Below are 19,901 nucleotides of genomic sequence, written 5' to 3'. Positions count from 1 at the left end.
TCTTTGTTTTTAAGTGTGGTGAAAAGAGCTGCGAGAAGTAGACAAATTTCAAGTAAAAGAAATTACAGTGATGTTAGATGATGATGGAGTTTAATGGCAGTTTTATGTCCTCATTTGGGGGCAGCTGTGGGTTAGATGGTAGAGCAGATTGCCCACTAATCATAAGGAGGCTGGTTCGATTCCCCGTTTCTCCTGTCCACATGTTGAAGTGTCCTTGGGCAAGACACCGAACCCCCAGTTGCTCCTGATGGCAGGTGAACACCTTGGTGAGTGACTCAAGTCAACAATACGTCAAACCTCTCTTGGATTAATAGTGGTCAGCGGATTAGTAAATTAATATTGGTACCATAGTCATGCCTAATAAACCTTTCATAAATAGTCTATATGTAATTTCTAAGCCATTTATTAGACCATCTTCTGCTTGTTTTTATGGTAAATAGTCTACACTTATAAAGAACTTTATCACCATAGCCGTCTCAAAGTGCTTTACTGGTAGCCTCCTATTCACACACTCACAAGGATTGTGCAAGTTGCTTGCCTGCCATCAGGAGCAACTTGGGGTTCAGTGTCTTGCCCAACAACACTTTGGCATGCGAACGGAGAAACCAGAGATTGAACCTCGACCTTATGATTAGTGTGCAATCTGCTCTACCATCTGAGCCACTGCTGTCTCCTCTTGAGCATGATATGCAACCCAAAATTCAAGACTTCATAACAATGATAACTTTAGATTTGGTGGATTACTGTCAGACGTATGTAACGGTGACAAATTTACTGACTAAAATTCTATATTAAATAAAGATATGTCAGCAGCGATGCATGCAAACACGATGACTTTAGCCGAGTCTTTGGTACACAAGTAGTGTTCTCAGTGTCTCAGCATTATGCTGCTGTACAGTCTCTCACACCCTCCAACATGAGTACTCCCTCAGAAACCCTTCAGTAAATGGAGTGTGTGTGTTAGAGGATGCTGTGTCTGCATCTTCAACCCCTTTTACCAGTGAGCAAACATTATGCTGTGACCCTTATTTTGACCTACCTTGTTCATTTCTTTCTTTCTCTCCGGGCAGGTAAAGGCGACCTCATCGGGGCGAACATGTCCTTGGACGACCGGGTGATAAAAACCAACGCGGATGTGAAAGCCCTGACCTACTGCGACCTGCAGTGTATCAACCTGAAAGGCCTCTACGAGGTGTTGGACCTCTACCCCGAGTACTCTCACCACTTTGTCCAGGACATCCAGCAGGACCTCACATACAACCTGAGGGAAGGACATGAGACACACGTGAGTCCATCCAAGTAGTATTGATCCCCAAACATGGAATTCCCAAACATTCCACCCAAACTGTTTTTTACAGAGATTTTACATCCCCATGCACCCAAGAGTCAACAGTTTTATTGTGGAGATGAAAAAAGATTATAGGAAGTAAAGAGTGACGTGGGGAAAAAACATACATGTACTGATGATTATACAACGAAATAATAACTAAACGAAGTCATCTTTTGGCATCAAATGTCAGATCTCCATAAACCCTCATAGTTCCTTATTATTATTTTTTTGTATTCGAAAAAAACTTTTAAAGCAATGAAGCCTAGGTATTACCCTCAGCAGTACAGTGCAGGAGAAGCAATTAGTGTGCACTTGCTAGTTTCTCTGTCTAATGATTAATGATACTTTAATAATGTGTGGGGTTAACTGATGAGTTGAGAGAAAGAGGAACTCAAGAAGGGCTTCAGTCTGGAGGCCTATAAAAGCACTTTGAGGGTGGCTGGAGAAACTTTAAAATGTGTGTGTGTGTGTGTGTGTGTGTGTGTGTGTGTGTGTGTGTGTGTGTGTGTGTGTGTGTGTGTGTGTGTGTGTGTGCGTGCGTGCGTGCGTGCGTGCGTGCGTGCGTGCGTGCGTGCGTGCGTGTGAGAGAGAGAGAGAGAAAGAGAGCAAAAATAGCCGGGATACTAGAAGCTCTGCTGCTGTAATTACAGTCAGGTGTTTCTGTCTCTGCTGCCAGAACATACACACATACACACACACACACACACACACACACACACTTACACACTATGTGCTGCAGGGCTTTTAGGTGAAGCTAATGTGCAGAGGGGCTGCTCAGTCTCAGGACTGAGTAGAGTTTAAATGAAGACAGGAGGAAGCAGGCGGCTCGGGACGGAGGCTGAGATGTTGAGATTGCTGTTTGGTTATTACTATGCTGCAAATGAGCGCAATACAATAGTATGAGTTGAATTATTTCTCATCATCACATATTCTCATGCTCACTTTAACAAACAATCTACAGTAGGACCTGTGAAGTATGTATAGGAAAGAAAAGACCACATGTTGATTGCTCTCTCCTGCAGTCCATTTGCAGCGTGCTTCCTCTCTGCTTGTCTTCCAGGTCAAGGCCAGGCTGTCCACAACAGCTCTGGAGACTCAGGTACCAAACCACTGGCACCCTAAAACACACACACACACACACACACACACACACACACACACACACACACACACACACACACACACACACACACACACACACACACACACACACACACACACACACACACACACACACACACACACACACACACACACACACACACACACATTATTGATTTACAATCTAAAGGCAATCCCCCTCTTTCAGACAGGTCCCATTTATTCAAAAGACGTGTCCGATCCCCTCACCTGACTCGTTGATACTCATCCACGACATGTTAATCATCTCACAATAAAAAAATAATGAAACTCAAATCAACATTCAAGCACGGATACATTTTTCAATCCTGTAAAAAAAGTCTCTGGGTCGACGCGGCAGTTGACCTCCATCATTGATAATGGACACAGTCATTCTTCCAGACTTAATTTGGTGGGGAGCTTGATGGAGGGAAAAGATCAATTCAGCACAAAATTAGTTGAAGTCATTAAGTTGCGGCAGGACCAGAATGGAGGGCATTGATAAGCTTCGTATAATGTCGAGCTGCTCACATATTTTGCAGCAGAAACAATTAATCTGTCGGAGCCATTAACCTCACTGCTGGTATTTTTGTCAGAGAAAGATTGGTCAATAGGTTACTACTATGGACCTTATTTCTGTTATCAGATTCTGTCCTCACCTTATATTTGATCAGCATCTTAACAATTTAGTAACGGCACACAGCAGACCCTTGACAATAGACGCAGGTCTCTGTGTTTATTAGGACAGATGTTAGAGTTCACCCATGTTGCCTTTACTACTCTGTAGGTCACAGCTGCAGCCTAAAATGTGAAAGTGAGGCTTTTTTGGTCGACCTTGTCACTCATAAATCCAGCTGAGTGGGCTGCTCCTTGCACTTACAAGTCATTAGGGTATTTCTCTGCAATAAAAAAAAAAAAACATTGTGTCTTTAGGGTAACACCATTAACTGTGCAAACACAGCTTCAGAATCATTGGAGGAAACAGGAAATAATGTGAGGGCAACATTTTCTGTGACACCAAATATGGAGAATTACAAGTTTTTCAGAAAAAGAGGCATTTCAGCAAAGTGGATATCATCAATGCTGCAGATGACTTAAATTGAAATAAATAGTGTTGAATTTAATGTCAGCTCCCTGCTTTTTTCATAGTTGTGTAATATTCTAAACTTCTCCCGGTAATGATCCTCAAAGGTTGTCTAATCACAGACACTTGATATTTGTCACTTTAAACAGTTTCTTTCATTCTTTTTTTTCTCCATTTCTTTTCCAGTCAGGGGAGAGAAGGAATGGGCGAGTGTTTCAGGCCCACCCGCCTCTCATTGAGGCACAGGAGGAACACAATGAAGATGTGGAGGAGGAGGATGATGAGGCCATGTCTGTGTCTCTGTCACTGGAGCAGAATCAAGCGGTGAACCTCGGGGAATTTGGTGAGAAGTCTCCGCTGTGTCAGCCCAGCCAGAAGACCATGGCACAGAGCTCCTGCAGGTCTCGGAGGAAGATCCAGGAAATCACTGTCACCACTTTAGACCCTTCCAACCTCAGCCCCAGGTGAGTATATATAATCGCCATTGATTTATCTGCGGGGCTGTCCGGGCCTATGCCTCTGTAACTCAGTGTTAGGTCTATTTTTTTGTCATTCTTTATAACATGACATGTGATACAAAGCAGGCCTGAGTCAAAAGTGTCACAAGTGACCAACATTATGTCTCAGTCAAACGGAAGTGAGAGCATTTTAAAGATTTTAAACAAATATTGATCGTTTTATTTTCCCCTGTTTTCAGTCTTTATACTAAGCTAACATTTTCCTGGTTCCAGCTTCTTATTCAGCTCACACACATGAGAGTGGAATTAATCTTCTCTTTTAACTCTGTAAGAAAGCAACATATTTCCAAAATGTTTAACTGCTCCTTTAAGCCTGTGCGGGAAAAACCCACGCGTTTCCCATGTTTTCCACATTTTGCAACATATGATAACAATGGGAAAATATGTGGAAAATATTTCACAAGGGAATCTACTTGGGCTTCACACATTACACCGTGAAAATGTTACAAAACCAAATGTTTCACGTGCACAGTCATATGTGAAACATTTGAGTTTCAGTTTTTGCACATGTAAAATTCATGTGGTTTTTCTGAAAGGGAGACCATGACAAAATGTAGCTATATCACAGTGATACAATGACCAAAATGTAAACAATAGTGTCACTGTTAATATCATCCATATTGTTTCAGAATTATCCATAATTATTACATCATCAGTAACAATCTTTACTTTGCTACACACAAACACACTCTTCTGTCTCTCTGCAGGATAGTGGATGGTACTGAAGACGGTGAGGGGACAGAGAGCTCTTTGGCATTTTCCTTCTCCACCAGTCGAGGTTGTCCTGTCAATGAAGGAACTAGTGCCTCAGCTTCTACCACAGGTCTTCCCACCACACAACACACAGCAGTTCACCTCTCAGACATGACCTAATCCCATTTACAATCCCAGTAAAAAAAAAATACTCGTAACACTTCTGCCATCCTCTGGAGTATAGTTTGTCAATGCCTACAGTATTTACAGTATCAGCTGCCTCGGTGCAAAAACTGTAGGCTGCTTCTTTTTTTTTAAATGATTCATAATTTGGTCATTTGCCACAGATTTGCTGCAAATCAGCACAGCAGAATTAGCAGCTAAAGCAGAGGAGACCAGAGCACAACTGCGACACCTCGACCATCAGGTAGGGCTGTGTGTGTGTGTGTGTGTGTGTGTGTGTGTGTGTGTGTGTGTGTGTGTGTGTGTGTGTGTGTGTGTGTGTGTGTGTGTGTGTGTGTGTGTGTGTGTGTGTGTGTGTGTGTGTGTGTGTGTGTGTGTGTGTGTGTGTGTGTGTGAGTGATGTAACTCATACAATTTTTGGTTGAAGACTTTGTTCAGGTTTTGGATGTAGCAAGTAGTTGTTAAAAAAAATTAAAAAATTTCCCCTTGGGGATTAATAAAGCAACTACCTACCTACCTAGTTGGCTTGGGTTAGGGTAAGTCTCCGGAAAATGAATATAAGCCAATGTTATGCCATCTAAAGTGTCATAACCATGATTGTGTATTTGTGTGTGTGTGTGTGTGTGTGTGTGTGTGTGTGTGTGTGTGTGTGTGTGTGTGTGTGTGTGTGTGTGTGTGTGTGTGTGTGTGTGTGTGTGTGTGTGTGTGTGTGCGTGCGTGCGTGCGTGTGTGTGTGACAGAGAGACGGAGAGAGAGACAGACAGGTGGGATCAAGTAAGCACAAGCCATATGGCTGTATCAGCATATCAGACACAAGACGGATGAACAGATTAAGAAAAGTAATGAACCGAAGAAAAAGATCAAACAATGAATAATCTCATGAGTTCTTGATCTGCAGCGTTTCTGTGTCATAGATTTGAGTGGTCCACTGTCCACCTTGGAACAATCTGTTCACACATACACACACAAACTCTCATGCAGTATCCTATAGTTTTGATTGGCAGGTGGCGAAATTGACATTAGACTTCTGGCAGGTTAGGAGTGTTTGCTTCCTCCTGCTAAGCCGTGTGTACGAAGGGATGAGCTGATTGGTGAGGGAGAGATAAAAAGATACATGAAGAGAAGAAGAAAAACAATGAAGAAATAAAAGTCCTCTTCCTTTTTTTGTCCAATAAAAACCTGATGGTTGAAAAGCAGAAGCAAAAACACTAAGAGATAAAGTGTGAAAGACAATGCGTGCAACACCTTCACTGTGACACACACCGGCTCTGTTGTGCTTTTTCTGTCTCTGTGGGTCACCAGTGTTCGACAGGAAGTCTCTCAGCATGGTCTTATAGTTTGTTAATCCACACTTGGATCCATCCACACAGATCACCATAGGAGACAAAAAGGAGTGTTTGTTTAAACCCCATCGCATACACACACACAACAAAAACACGACAGATAACGGCATTGTGTGTTATGTGGTGCAAATAATGAAGTACCAAAATATGGTCAGTTACAAAACAAGATTTATTATCCAAATAAATCAAATTTAGAGCAATTTGTACCGGCATCAGCACGTTTGCTAAATGTTAAGGCTGAAATTTACATACTGCTGCAGACAACTCCCCAATATTTCACCAAAAAACCCAGGCACCAATTTTTTTCAGTCAAAGTTAAATACAAAAGGCCTGCAGAGATCATTTTCCATAGAGGTTTGCTCTTTGTTTTTCTCTGTTTACAGGCAACAGAGCTCAGTTTTCAATATACGATATGGCCTTCTGAACCAAAATCTGACAAGGTTAATATCTTTTGTTTATTCTGACCTGAACCACACAAAAGTAGTAACATTTGAATAAACTACAAATTGTGTGCACACAGCAGTGAAGCAGCTCTGTGTCACTCCGTGGCCTCTTAGCTTTACCCTTCGACTTGAAACTAAAGCTGTGCATCGGAACGGTTTATTCCAGTGGGACATGAATAAGGCATTAACAGGATTGAAGAGAGGTCTAAACATGGCGACCTTTGCACTTTATAAGGGAAATCATAATGTACAGCTAAACTGGAGAGCTGCAACAATGAGAGCAGTGCCTGAATAGTGTGAGTAAATGCACTTATTAATGATACTGGCAGAGGCAGCTGGAGATACATTACAACATGATACACATGCTGAGTGGGACACACACATGACCGCTCAGCAGTCGTAGTGACCCACATTTGTAAATGAGCAGTAAGAAACTAAATCAAATACACAATGTTTGAACAGGAGATTGAATTATTTTTTTAGTTGGTAGCTGACCAACTAAAAAAATAATTCAATCAGTCAAGCTCAATTTATACAAAGTATTTATGTAAGACACAATTTTCTTAAATAAAACGTCAATATTCCTTGAAAATAAACTCAAGTGTAAATGCATCCTTCAGATATGACAGACAAAGTCCATTTATTTATTGCCTGATCACACTGGTGGAACAATGGGCAATTACGATTGCAGTGCAATGTAATCGAATAAATATGGCAGATTATTATATTTATGCACTATAGTTTTTCTCATAAAGACTTTTTTAGACTCAAATATTTTTATAACTCTTATGGATAAGTTATCATCAGTGTTGTTTGGTCTATCAATGCTGTAGCTGCTATAACATGTACCTGTTGCTGCTGTGGGGTTTGGTCATCCACTGTGGCTGTAATCTCCACAGATGGTCGTCTCTGATGTGGGAGAACCCGAATCCTGTTGACAGCATGTCAGATTGAACTGTCCTGCCACTCTCAGTTTTACTATTTTTATTGGAGCCAGAGTTTAGACCCAGGCTTTTATCAGCCACTTGTAAGATGCAGAGATGGGGGAATTGTGAAAGAGGGAGAGAGAATATATTTCTGTTAAATCTATGGTATTGTCAGGGACTCAGTATAGTAAGTTAAGTAAACTTGGTATCACAAGATGCTAAAATATTGTTGAAAGAAACTTGCATTCTTACTGGGCTAATGCATTTTTACAACATTTTCACATGCACATAATGCTCTGTATTTCTCACAATATGTGTCCTTGTAACTGAGAGAGAAAGTCTGATTTGGTCTGTCCTTATCACACTACACTTGTGCGCTCACCCTGATAACCTCTTGACATATTCACACAGCGACTGGAGCAATTCCCACCTGGAGTTGTGTGTCCTGCTGAGGGCTGATGTGCACCCAGTGTCCCTGATGTGCATGATTGGCCTGATGAATCGTCATGAGTGCTTTGACTGGCAGAAGCAGATGGCACATTGGCAGGATTTCACGGTCGTGCCCTCTGTGGACACGCCACGTGCAGCGAGCAGCTAATCACCAGCCTCCATCATCAGTGTAATGACCAATTACAGCAGCTTGATGTTACATGCAGGACGACAGGCACAAGACTGATATTTTGACCCAAAATGACTGACCTGAAAATATTAAAATACATGTACTGTAAATCCTGGGGCTTTTCCCGTTTTCCCTGTTAGTCAGGATTTCCTAGAAAGTTTGCTTTTATTACATCACCAGAAAAGTCGGCTCCATGGCAGGGAATTAAATGTAAGTTAAAGGTGTTATGGCTGTAGGTTTGTTTATTAAGCCTGGTGAGTCATGTTCCTCAAGCAACGAGAGGCAAACTGGGTCTAAAGCCTCATAACCACAAGTCAGCCAGACCTGAATAAAGAACTTCTTCATGTTGTTATTGCAGGTATTAGGTGTTATGTGTGGCTTATCAAGAAACATTATGGAGCATATTATTAACTGCTCTAAAAGTGGTCCGTCATGTACTTGCATGCAGGTATTAGGTTCACCATAATAGAGCAGTGTGGAGAAGACTACCTCCGGGTTTAAAGTTACAAGAGGGGCAGGTTTTCTGATTCTTATCGGTGTACTTTCATAATGCATTTTCACATATTTATTCAAGTTCTACACATTAAGATTGTCATCTTGGTTGACTTGGCAACATCAGCGGTTACCACAGTAACAATGAGTGTGTTTTAATACTACAGCCAATATTCTTCAGCAGCTATATTCAGAAATATAACAGAAGAGCAGCTCTTGTGCTGCATGGCCAAACTAACTCACATTGTTATGGAAAAAAAAAAAAAAAAGGTTACAAATAATTACAACCACGATCTAATTTCATGCCGCGCACGGTGTGATTTGTTATACACGCAGCAGCACGACAGACTGAAGTTTGTGAACTTGCTGAGGAGTTGGAAGTATGCCGTTTGTTTGTTGTGCCGCTTTTCATTTCACTGTGGGTCTGTCGTATTCCCTGTTACTGTCAAATTGTGGTCAGCAGTGACAAACACACTGCTTTACTCATGGCTGTTTCACAATGAAAGCAACTTCATGGTTTGCCATTTGAATGCTTTTAATGTAAAACAAGGAATTCATTTGCATGAGCAAAAAGTAAACACACAATGTAGAATATACTTTAAAAATAAGATAAAGTTTTGCTCTGCACACATCATTTTCAATAAATCCCTCATGCATCTGAATCCAGTGCAAGAATGATGGAGTCCGCCACTGACCATAAAACTACAGTGTAGAGACATAAGATGCATCAAATGGCTAATGTTGATCGTAAATGTTACCAAAAATCTTAAGGAATAAATACTTTTTTGAGTCCCTGGAATTGAACCGCTGATGGTTTTCTCTTCTTAAGTTAAAGATGGTTTGTGTTTGTGTCCGCAGGTGAGCACCCTCCGGAGGGAAGTGGCTGACCTCGGGCAGGTCATGAAGAGAATGGTTCAGCTCATGGAGACCCTCATGCCATCAGTGCCACAACCTGCAGTAGTTTGCCCCACGCACTGCTCCCCGGCACACCACACGTACCTGCACCATCCGACCTCCCCTCAGTCCTACCCGTCACCACCCTCCTCTCAGACCGCCTCCATGTGGACAGACACACCCATGTCACTGCCCTCCTCTACCCTCACAATCTCCCAGCAGCATGGCACAATGTGCCATGTGGACTTGCTCACACATAGACCCCAGAGCCTCCAGTTAGGGTACCCTGCTGTCCACAGCTCAACTCCACCAACAACTTCATCAGCCGTCCAACTGCAGCCGTCCTCCATCATTTCGGAGCCACACATGCCTTCGACAGCCGTCGGCTCACCAGATTTTTCCCTCTGCAAGGACGGGGCTTCTCGGCCCATCAGGTTGAGGGTACACAGTCCACCTCCGCAGGACGGGGGAGAAGAGGGCCCTCTGCAGAGCTCTGGGTCTTCTCCTCAAACTGGACTCAAGGGGTTCTGCCACAACCCAAATGCGAGTTTGTAGCATAACTCCATCAGAACTTTCCTGGACTCTGCAGGACTTTTTCCATGATATTTTGGGATGTGTTCCTGAACTAAAGATCGGACTAATCAACTGGGGTCCCCCATATCAGTGGAAGACGTTTACAGGGATGCAACTCAGATTTCCTTTTGTTTTAAAGGCACGTGTTTAAAAATCCAGTTGCATGAAAACAAGTATAGAAGGTTTAGGTGTGATAGCTTTACCTTATATAGAAACTTAGTGTTGTTAGAAGGTATGTAGAGGTCTGGGTCCGATGTGGAGCTGTACGGTGGCAGCTCACCTCCAACCTCATCCCCTCCACCTTGAGGCTCCTTCAAAGAGCGGGACTGCCATAATGGAGGACGAGATGGATACATTGGAGGAGGAGAGAGCTGTTTCTGTGCTCTCTTTTTTTTTTTCCTCCTGACTGAAGATGGTTTCAGGCGGGCTGGGTTGGTTGGAGGAAGAGAAAGCATTGTGAGTGGCGGGTTTAAAGACAACGAGAGGTGGAGGGAAGGGGGGGCAGTCTTCCCCTCCAACCCCCTATCTCTCTGCCATTTCCTCTCCTCTTAACCCTTCTTTCCTTGCTCACTGAACCCGTGTGGAATGGTCTGGATTGCGTGGAGCAGTGCACGGCTGGTTGTGGCTGGTTGGACTGGGAACACAAGATGGTGTGAGCGGAGAGATGGAACGTATCTTGCTCTTTACCGCTGGCCCTCAGGGAAGGAGGGGGGCGATAGAGGAAGTTGGATATGGAGGTGGAGGGGGGAGGGGGGGGATGTTATGCCTCGGGCAGCACAGCCCCTGCTGTTGTCTGTCACACTGAGCACAGGGACTCTGTCTCCCTCTCTGTTTCTCCTTTCCAGTGTCTCTCTGTACACTTACCATTCTCTCTCCCTCCTTCTCCTTCTCCTTCCTTTCTCTCTCTCTGCATGCCTTTCAGAGCCTTTTAAGTAGTGCCTGTAGACACACATTAACATGCTGCATGTCACCCAGTGGAAATCCAGCTTGCCATTTATCTATCTATTTATAGGAACCACGGTTCAATATTTTAATCGCTGAACCTGGCATTTACTGATGCATATTTATTGGATGTGGGCTCAGTTTAAACAACTTGGTTATTTTAGACACAAGGTAGTTGCCCCTGTTGTGAAGTGGCCTGGAGCAAATATTACCAGTATTAAATTGGTTCACAATCCACAATGTAGGCTATTTCCCCCTGATTTTCTGAGATCCATTTTCTCAGCTGTTCAGAACGAAGGCAATATTCCCACATAAAAGCACAATAAGGAAATAATAAAGACGCTTTTATATTTCTATGAATGTATCAATACTAAAGATGTATTTTTTTACCTCAAAGAATGCAAGAGTGTGGGATGGCAGTAGATGATGCTGCTGTATAAGGCGCTATGGCAGTGCTGTTTGCCGTTATCAGCCAATGCAATCCTAAACCAGGACAAAGGTCATGACTCTCGTCCCGACTGATCTACTGTTCTCTTTTGAATTCACGTAGGTTTGACTCTGCTTCTTTGCAAATGGAATGTACTGTAATCAATCTTCTTTTTTTCCCTTAACATTTTGATATTTATTAGATACAGAAAAAATGTTATGCTAATAAACAACAAATATGACTGTTGTGGACTGTTTTTTTGGTTTGTGTTCAGAGAAACACTCATCAAAGCAGGAAAGAGGTTATTAGAGGTCATCACATCCAGTGAACAATACACATGTAAAATACATTAAATAATAGGGATTGATGATTGAAGGTGTGAGTAGGGCTTCACAATGTCCTACATGAATATAAAATGTGTTTGAATAATAGTCCTAACTTTATGGATCAACAAAAATAAACTCCTGGAAAGCATTTTATCTCATAAATGTTGAGACATTTCACGCACAAATGTCAACCTCGTGGTTGCATGGGAGGGAGGTTTCTGAGGATCCCCATAGCCATTAGGATTCACCCTCTGGGGAACATGAATTGCAAAACAAGAATTTCATGGCAATTCATCCAGCAGCTGTTGAGATATTTAGGTCTTGATCAAAGTAGAGGTTCAGTTAACAGTTAAACCAACATTGCCACACTGCTGGGTTGCCTAATAAAACCATACGGATCCTCATTGGCATAATAAAGTTTTATACATGATGGCAGACATCTTTAAAAATCTCAGACTGGTGAGGTGTTAAAACTGTCCAAAATGCTGCTGGCACATACAATCAAATATAAATACTGCCTGAGGATATGTTGTGAAGAATGCGTGTATATCTGCACACATACATACTGAGATGTTCTGTTTTCATGACCACGTGTCCTTGGAAAACTTATATTTGTGTCATTGATTTGCAGCTGACATGATGCTGAGTTGTTTCTGGACTCAGATGTTAGATCTTTCTCATACGACATGACTACCAAAGATGTTGCTTGCTGTGTTTATGATAGTATTGTGTATTTGTTTTGTGTATTCGTGTGTAGATGTGTGTGTGTCTGCCGTTTGTTTGCTGCGGCTACAGTTCATCTGAGGTGAAAGTGCGCTAACAGCCATGTCCCACTGGTGACGTAGGTTGGGAGTGAAAACTGAGTACGTATGCGTGTGTGGGGATCACATTGACTCACCTGTCAAAGGTGCAGCTGCTCTCATCTGGCAAGGTGCCGCTCCACTGTGTGTTTGTGTGTGTTTATCTAAGTTAGGTAGTGATGTGAGGAGAATACTGGATGCATCTGAATAAAATACATGCCCAGTGGAGATGATGGAGATACCAGCCCAACCGTGTCAAGCTGTGTGTGCATGTTTGTCTATGTGTGTATGCATGCAAAAGCATTTCAGAGTTTGATCAAAATACTCCCCACTTGGAAAAGATTTTGTGTGTTTTCCTGATAAATGCAGGTGGGTGGGAGTGTGTTTGCGCTACGAATGATTATTTGTGTATTTAGCACCTAAAGCACATCTGTGGGAATGCTGTTATTTAGCCTGTGGTCTTGAAGATCCATCCATATTTAATGGTGTACAGACAATCCCATCCTGACTGTTTATGCATCGTTTTATCCACCTGCTAGCAAACTCATCTTTTATTCACCATTTTCCCACTTTATCTGTCATTAGCAAACTGAGGCCCATCTGGCTCCCTGGTCTGCATCGTTCTTTCCCATTTTCACGTATAATTTTCAATGAAAGTTGTGTCTGAGTCAGAGGGATGGACAGAATAGAGAAACGCTCTAAAGAAACAGATTGTCTCAAAAGGTGTGATGTGGTATATGATACACATTTAACTCTGTTTTATAACCCCTTTTTCACTGTGCGTCTGTGTGGTTTTTCAATCCACTCGATACACGTTGTTTGATAATGGCCCTGACCCAAATACAGCAACTATTCATCCCTGTCCGCTCTTTTCATCCGAACACACACAGAAATGCAGGGTGACCATACGTACACACACACACACACACACACACACACACACACACACACACACACACACACACACACACATATTCATTCTTCCATTCAAATGAGCACTTCATCCCAGTGAAAAGAGCCTCTTCACTTGTCCCTCGCCCCAGATTTCAGCACTAAAAAACACCATCACTGTGCAAAAGGTGAGAACTTCTCTGTCAGCTAATAAAAATCCACCCATTTCTCTCCTTTGATCTCAGCGGACATAATGGAGACACGTAGAAATCTGCCAGCTGTGGTGAGGTCTCTACAATGAAGCCTTATAAAGAGTTCTGCTTGACCAAGAAAGGAAGCTAAGCTGTGTGTTGAACCAAGTCGGCATTATGTTTGTCTCATTGTTTGTGGTCTGACTTGTGTGTGGTTCTGTCCACATATACCAACGTTCCTGCGCTTGTCAAAGAGCACACATACACGTGTTGAAAATGGAGAGGTTCTCCACACAAGGGCTTTACATTTCTCTGTTCCTCTCTGGCTGAGACGGCGGCTGCTGTTGCACAACAAAACACCTATATTTGCATTGGCGTAGAGGAGGAAGGGAGGGGGGAGCTTGCAGGACATCTTGTGTGTTTGATAAATGAGCCTGAGCTGCTCCCCTGGGTGCTATGGCACAAGTGGTGGGAGGGCTGGCACAACAATGCACATGTCATGGGGGCTTCTTCCCAAAGAGATGTAAGTTTGGTTATGCCCATCAACTGAGCACACAGGGACGGTTGCTAAATTACCTCTTTCGTTGTTAACCCGTCAGGGAGTAGTCTGGCATCAGCATGACGAGCTCTTCGGAAATAGTTGTCTTCCATTGTGTTGAGGTAAATGTGATGTACGGGTCCCTATTGAAAATTCTGGACTAAAATGCTTCGATATTTATTCAAGAAGACAGAAAGCTTTCCTCTGTCTCTGAACACCTGGCAGCATTTTATCCTTTAAAACACTTTAATGCTGTTAGGCAGCCATAGATGGTGTGCCTTCCTATTCAGTTGTATGGAGGTCTGGGTTTTGTTTTTTGTTTTATGTTGGATAACAAGCCAAAAATGATCATTTCAAATTGTTCCAGCACAGGCTATTTCATAACCTGAGATACCAGCTAAAAGTAGTAGAATTGTTAGTAAGGTTCTGTCTCAGCATGTGTTTCTTCTCTGTGAGTCCCAGTCAGTTTTAATTGCATTTGTTTGTCACCTTAACTAAACTTACAAGTATATGCTTCAAATTATTCTCTATTTTTCATGGCTGGTTTATATACACCCTTTAGAAATGTCTATGCAAAATTATTCTATCATTTTGCACTTGTCCTCGATAGTTTAGAAGAGAGAAAGGAATGCCTGCTTCTATCATGCAAGCAGGAAAAGGTGTAATCTCTATATTTACTCTTCGCCAGAAGTCTTTTTTTTTTCATAGATGGATTATCAAAAATCCTTTGGCTTTTTGTATTTACAACCATTCATTGAACTATTTTAATTTGTTAATTTAAAGTAGAGCTTTTGTTGAGATGAGAGCTTTGGGTTTGTGCACCTACTTTATCCCAGTGATGAGTTACTTCAAGTGACTATCAACAATTATTTTTACATGCTAATTTAAGAGATAAATGATATATTAAATGTCAATGTGAAAACACTGTGAAAGGTATTGTAATGAGCCAGATATTTCCTTCCGAAGTCCAGAAAACAGTTAATATTGGTTTTACATTCATCAGGGGACCCAACACAGAACTCTAAATAAGTGATGATGTTTCTCTATAGATGGGGGCTAAATGTTTGCAAAAAAGTTGTAATTTGAGCTTAAAAAGTGTCATTTCAATGTTGTGTTGATTATTTATGTCAAAAAAAAAAAAAAAAAAAAAAAGTGGGACATTGTTTGCAATTGGAACTCAGGAATTGACTCAAGTGCAGTGGACACACCACCCTGTCTCCACCCGCCTGTTGCTCACAGTTTCAGTTGTTGCTGTGATTAAAGTCTGGAAATCTTAGCATGAAGGATCGTTCTGCCACTGTATCCAAGTGTGATGTCATCGAAGTCAAGCGTTTGTTTGTGTAGTTATAACAATGGCGGCGGTGGTCCTCCCCCGTGACCCTTTAGGGGCTCCGTCCTATACAAACAGTTGTAGCAATAATAGGAAGTATAGAGGAAATGAAGGAGTCTGCAGTGGCCATGGCGTTGCACTCGGCTCACATTGGGGGAAAGTCTCTGCTGTTTAGTTTGGTGAGTTTCGGCGCACAACATACATCACATGGTAGTCAATGCCGATTGGTTAAAGGCTGCAGCAGTAGTTTCCAAATGAACCCGAGTTAGGATACAACGACTGGAAACAAATGGCAAAGGATTCACAAGTGAATTTGGGTCTGGTGATGTCAGGATAGGACCACAAAAGCAGGTAACAGTCCAAAATCCAAATCTTTACTTCCTGTCCAGAAGTCACACACTGTGAGGCAGTCAGAGTCATCGCAAACACAGCTGGCATTGAAGAGGCAAAAGCCAATCCAGGACCTAAAAACACATCATACACCGAGGAACAAACTTAGTTCACAAAATTCTGGAAATCTTGACTGCAAAGCATATAAAGACAGTCTGGTGACTGTGAAGTGGAAAAGTTGGGTTATATATACAAACCCTTGACTGGTAGGATAACAGCACAGGGGTGTACTTGTGTACAGTCTATGGGTGTACAGGGATTGGTGGGAAAATGGGCAATGGCAGGAAGCAAAAGTAAAAATGATGCTAGAGGTGGATGACTTACAAAATAAAACTGGGTTAAACAGAGTCCAAATAGGATTTGACAGACAGTCTACTTTTGTTGCTTTGACAGACTTATGAAACATTTCTTTGTGTGGAAACGTAAAGTTGTGCACATTCTGCACGCTTGTTAAGTCCATAGTTTTCTCAATGTAACCAGGGAAATGAGTAAGAGGGTTGCTATTTACTTCTTCTTATAGAGAAATTCCAAGTGTATTTTAAGAACCAGAATTGTTATTTTTAGTATTTGATGTTACAAAAACATGGGTGTTACTGAAATGAACTCTCAGAATTTACAGCGTACCCTCATAAAGTGTTTGTGGCACCAGGAACTTTCTAAATGAGACATTCAGAAGCTGTTTTTGTCTTTGACCTTAATTGCTACCGCAAGCCAAGTTTTTTTTTGTCACATTTTAACGCACTTAATCTTTGCACAGTGTCAGCCCCGCTCCCAAGGCCCATCCACACAGACCTAATTGCACATCACGAATCACTGGAAACAACAGTGTCTGTTTTAAAGAAGACCCAAGGCTCTTTCAAGACTCGCACAGTTAGTGCAGACACCCCCGTCCTGGATGAAATAGCCCCATGGATCTTCATATAGACGCCACAGCTTCCTCCACCACAGCAGTTGCGTGATCCATCTGAGTCACTCAGGTTCCCCAGAAGAGGGGGAGAGAGAGAGAGAGAGAGAGAGAGAGAGAGAGAGGGGGGGGGGAGTGAGAGAGGGGGGAGGGGGGGTCAGAAACAAAAGGGCTGGTGAGAATGTGACATCAGCACCAGCCATCAGCATGTGGGTGTTTACTGTATTTATCCAAGTCACCTCAGCATGGAGGAGAGATGTAAGATGCGGCTGAAGGAAGACAGTGGGGAGGGGAGAGCAGGCAAAAGGTCACATACAGCATGAAAGAGGGAGGACAGGTTCAAGACTGGAGAGAGTACAGCAGGAGATTCAGCAGCAGGAAGATTTGAAACAGACAGGAGATAATTGCAATAAAAAAAAAAAAAATGTAAACACATAAATGAACAAAAAACACTTTTAGTGTCTTTTTGTACTACAAATCTAGAAATGTTTAACTAATTTATTGATAACCTTTTTTGAAAAAGTCTTGAATACACGCCAGTCTTCGAATTTAATGGCTGCCACTAAGTAAGCGTCTAGTGACAGGACCTTAAGTTGCCATATGTCCCAACTGTTTAATATATTGTATTCCCTCCTGAACCAGCATGCTCGTCTTGACTCATTATTGCCGAGAGAGAGATCAGCGCATGACTGTGATGACTTTATGTAACTTATCAAACCCTCTGCTGGGGAATATTTCACACATCTTACCAGACTCTACATCAGAAATTGACATCAGCGTTCTCTGCAGACTGTTGAATTAAATTCATTTAACACGAAGTAACTGGATGTTTTGGCTCCCATCTCAGATTATTTTTTTCAGACCCATAAAATGGGCGTCTAGTCTGTCCCATAGTGAATTCATAGCGGACTCACTAGCACAACCAATGGTCAGCATGTGACTCTTGGGTGTTAACCTTGAAACTGTGCTAACTGTATAGATATTCTCTGCTGTTGATTTGAAGATGTGTGCAAAGCATCTTCACAAATACGATGTATTGAAAATGTGAAGCTAATTTGCAACACCGTCCATATTTTGAAGCATTCTGATGTCATACAACTTGTTCAGAATCAGATTTATTGGTCAGATTCCTTCAACGTCTTCACTCCACATATTATCTGTGTCTCGACAGACATGAATGGAAACGGCTGCTTCACTGGTTGGTGGAGGCAAACAACAGTGAGGCAGTAATTCTAGTTTTTATTTGTTTATTTCAATTATGAGACTGACTGCAAAATATTAACTTCATATGTCATTTGTTTAAGTACATCCCCTCCATCGATAGACACGGTCTTAAAGGGGATCAAGTTTTTTCTCATTCAAACATGTTGAAAAAGTCAACAATTTAATGGGATATTTTTGGTAATTTTGGCCAAACTGTTGTCATCCCAGGATTAGAAATACCATCCTTTTGTCAAAGTCTGCTGACATCACAGAGAAACGTTGCCTTAATGTTTCAGTGATATAGTGTAAATGTAGTTTAAATGTACCTTGTTCAAGTCGCCTTTGTACCTCTCACCAAATGACAGACCTAACAGCTTTTCCGGGAGATTAATTTTACAGTTGATACAGATTTATCAGACAATTTTAAAGTGATAGTACACCCAAAATCCAAATATAAAAACCCACCTCTTTAGACAAGAAATCCAACATGAAAAAGTTCATTTTTCTTATTTATGCACAACTGATGAGTGTTTGATACTTAAGAGATATTTGGGTAATTTATCTGTTTTTGTTTTGCTGCCATTTCCTATCACTCTTCATTGTTTTACATTGAATTCCACAAACCTACTGCTTTATTATGCTTTGTGCATACAACATAAATTGTTGTTTTTTTTAGGTTAAAAGAAGTAAATACAACCCCTACATCTTTGACCTTCTCGTGGTCTGGGGAATCATTGCTGGATTAGTGTGTGACTTATTGCATCCTTTGAAGACCAACAGCAGAGACGTTGCGCTTGTTTTACAATAGCTCAGTAGCCTATAGTTACATAGTTACTGAAGAAGACACGGTAATCAACAACATGCTGTTTGCCTTAAATGCCTTGAAGCTACAGACATATACCATCTGACTGGTTTTTATTGAAAAGGTCATGTGTAAGTGCTACGTGCACTGTGGGTTAAGAAGAACGTAAAGCTACTGTATGACAGACTATAGATGGATATTTGAACTCAGTGCCCGGGGCAACAAGAGAGTCACTGAGGACCAGGTCAGGCTCTTTCCTGCCTGCAAGTCACCATCCAACCTTAAGATGAATGTCTTAAATTACTTCTGATTTATTAGACTGTGACTTAAATGCGTTGACACAGAAACACATGACCCTGTTGTCTGGATGTTAATCAGAACTTTGCTTGTTGTAGACAGCATCCACTTCTCTAAATCACATGCACATCAGAAAAGTGTGTAATTATGTTAGCTGTGACTACCGAAAGTTTATGCCAGAACGTCTTTGTGGAAATTTTCATAAGTAGATAACATGGGGAGTTAGTCATGGATGACAATACCAAAGTGAGTAGTTGGAAAGGATTGAGAGCTGATGGCTCCCTCTGCTGTTGACAGCTGATAAAGTTTGAAAATACAAGTGTTGTTTGGTAAAGGACTTACAATTGTGCAGTAATACAAACACATTACAAAAGAAAACGTTTTAGATTACAGCTTTTCTTTTTTTTTTTAGGTGTTATTAATTAATTAATTATTTAATTAGTGATTAATAATAACTGAGCTCAGCTGCTAATACTGGGCAAGCTGCTCACTGTCGCAAAGTCATGGCTCTTTGGGCCACTTGTACAGAACAGAGTAATCTTTAATGATATCAGTAACACCATTCATTTTCCTCCCAGGACAAGTTCAGCTCTCTGATGTGGAAAAGGCCTGTTAGAGTTTGGTGCATCACGTGATTCCCCTC

General features: G+C 41.7%; 1 protein-coding gene across 1 annotated transcript in view; it reads left to right on the top strand.

Moving 5' to 3' along the window:
* Positions 1–10,959, top strand: part of kcnh8 (potassium voltage-gated channel, subfamily H (eag-related), member 8) — a 50,603-nt gene extending 39,644 nt beyond the window's left edge. Inside the window, exons 11-16 of the mRNA XM_069698611.1 lie at positions 1,071–1,285; positions 2,391–2,429; positions 3,720–3,997; positions 4,759–4,874; positions 5,092–5,171; positions 9,609–10,959. Coding sequence (XP_069554712.1) covers positions 1,071–1,285; positions 2,391–2,429; positions 3,720–3,997; positions 4,759–4,874; positions 5,092–5,171; positions 9,609–10,199 — 1,319 coding nt within the window. The 3' untranslated portion in view covers positions 10,200–10,959. The remainder of the gene's footprint in view (positions 1–1,070; positions 1,286–2,390; positions 2,430–3,719; positions 3,998–4,758; positions 4,875–5,091; positions 5,172–9,608) is intronic.
* Positions 10,960–19,901: the final 8,942 nt, after the last annotated feature.

This window comes from Brachyistius frenatus, unplaced genomic scaffold (genome assembly GCF_029030835.1).
Source record: "Brachyistius frenatus isolate BFR_SWC_R1_liver_20210118 unplaced genomic scaffold, ASM2903083v1 Contig_2, whole genome shotgun sequence".
Classification (NCBI taxonomy): domain Eukaryota; kingdom Metazoa; phylum Chordata; class Actinopteri; family Embiotocidae; genus Brachyistius; species Brachyistius frenatus.
Note: the sequence above shows the minus strand (reverse complement) of the source record. Positions and strands in the feature narration are given on the sequence as shown.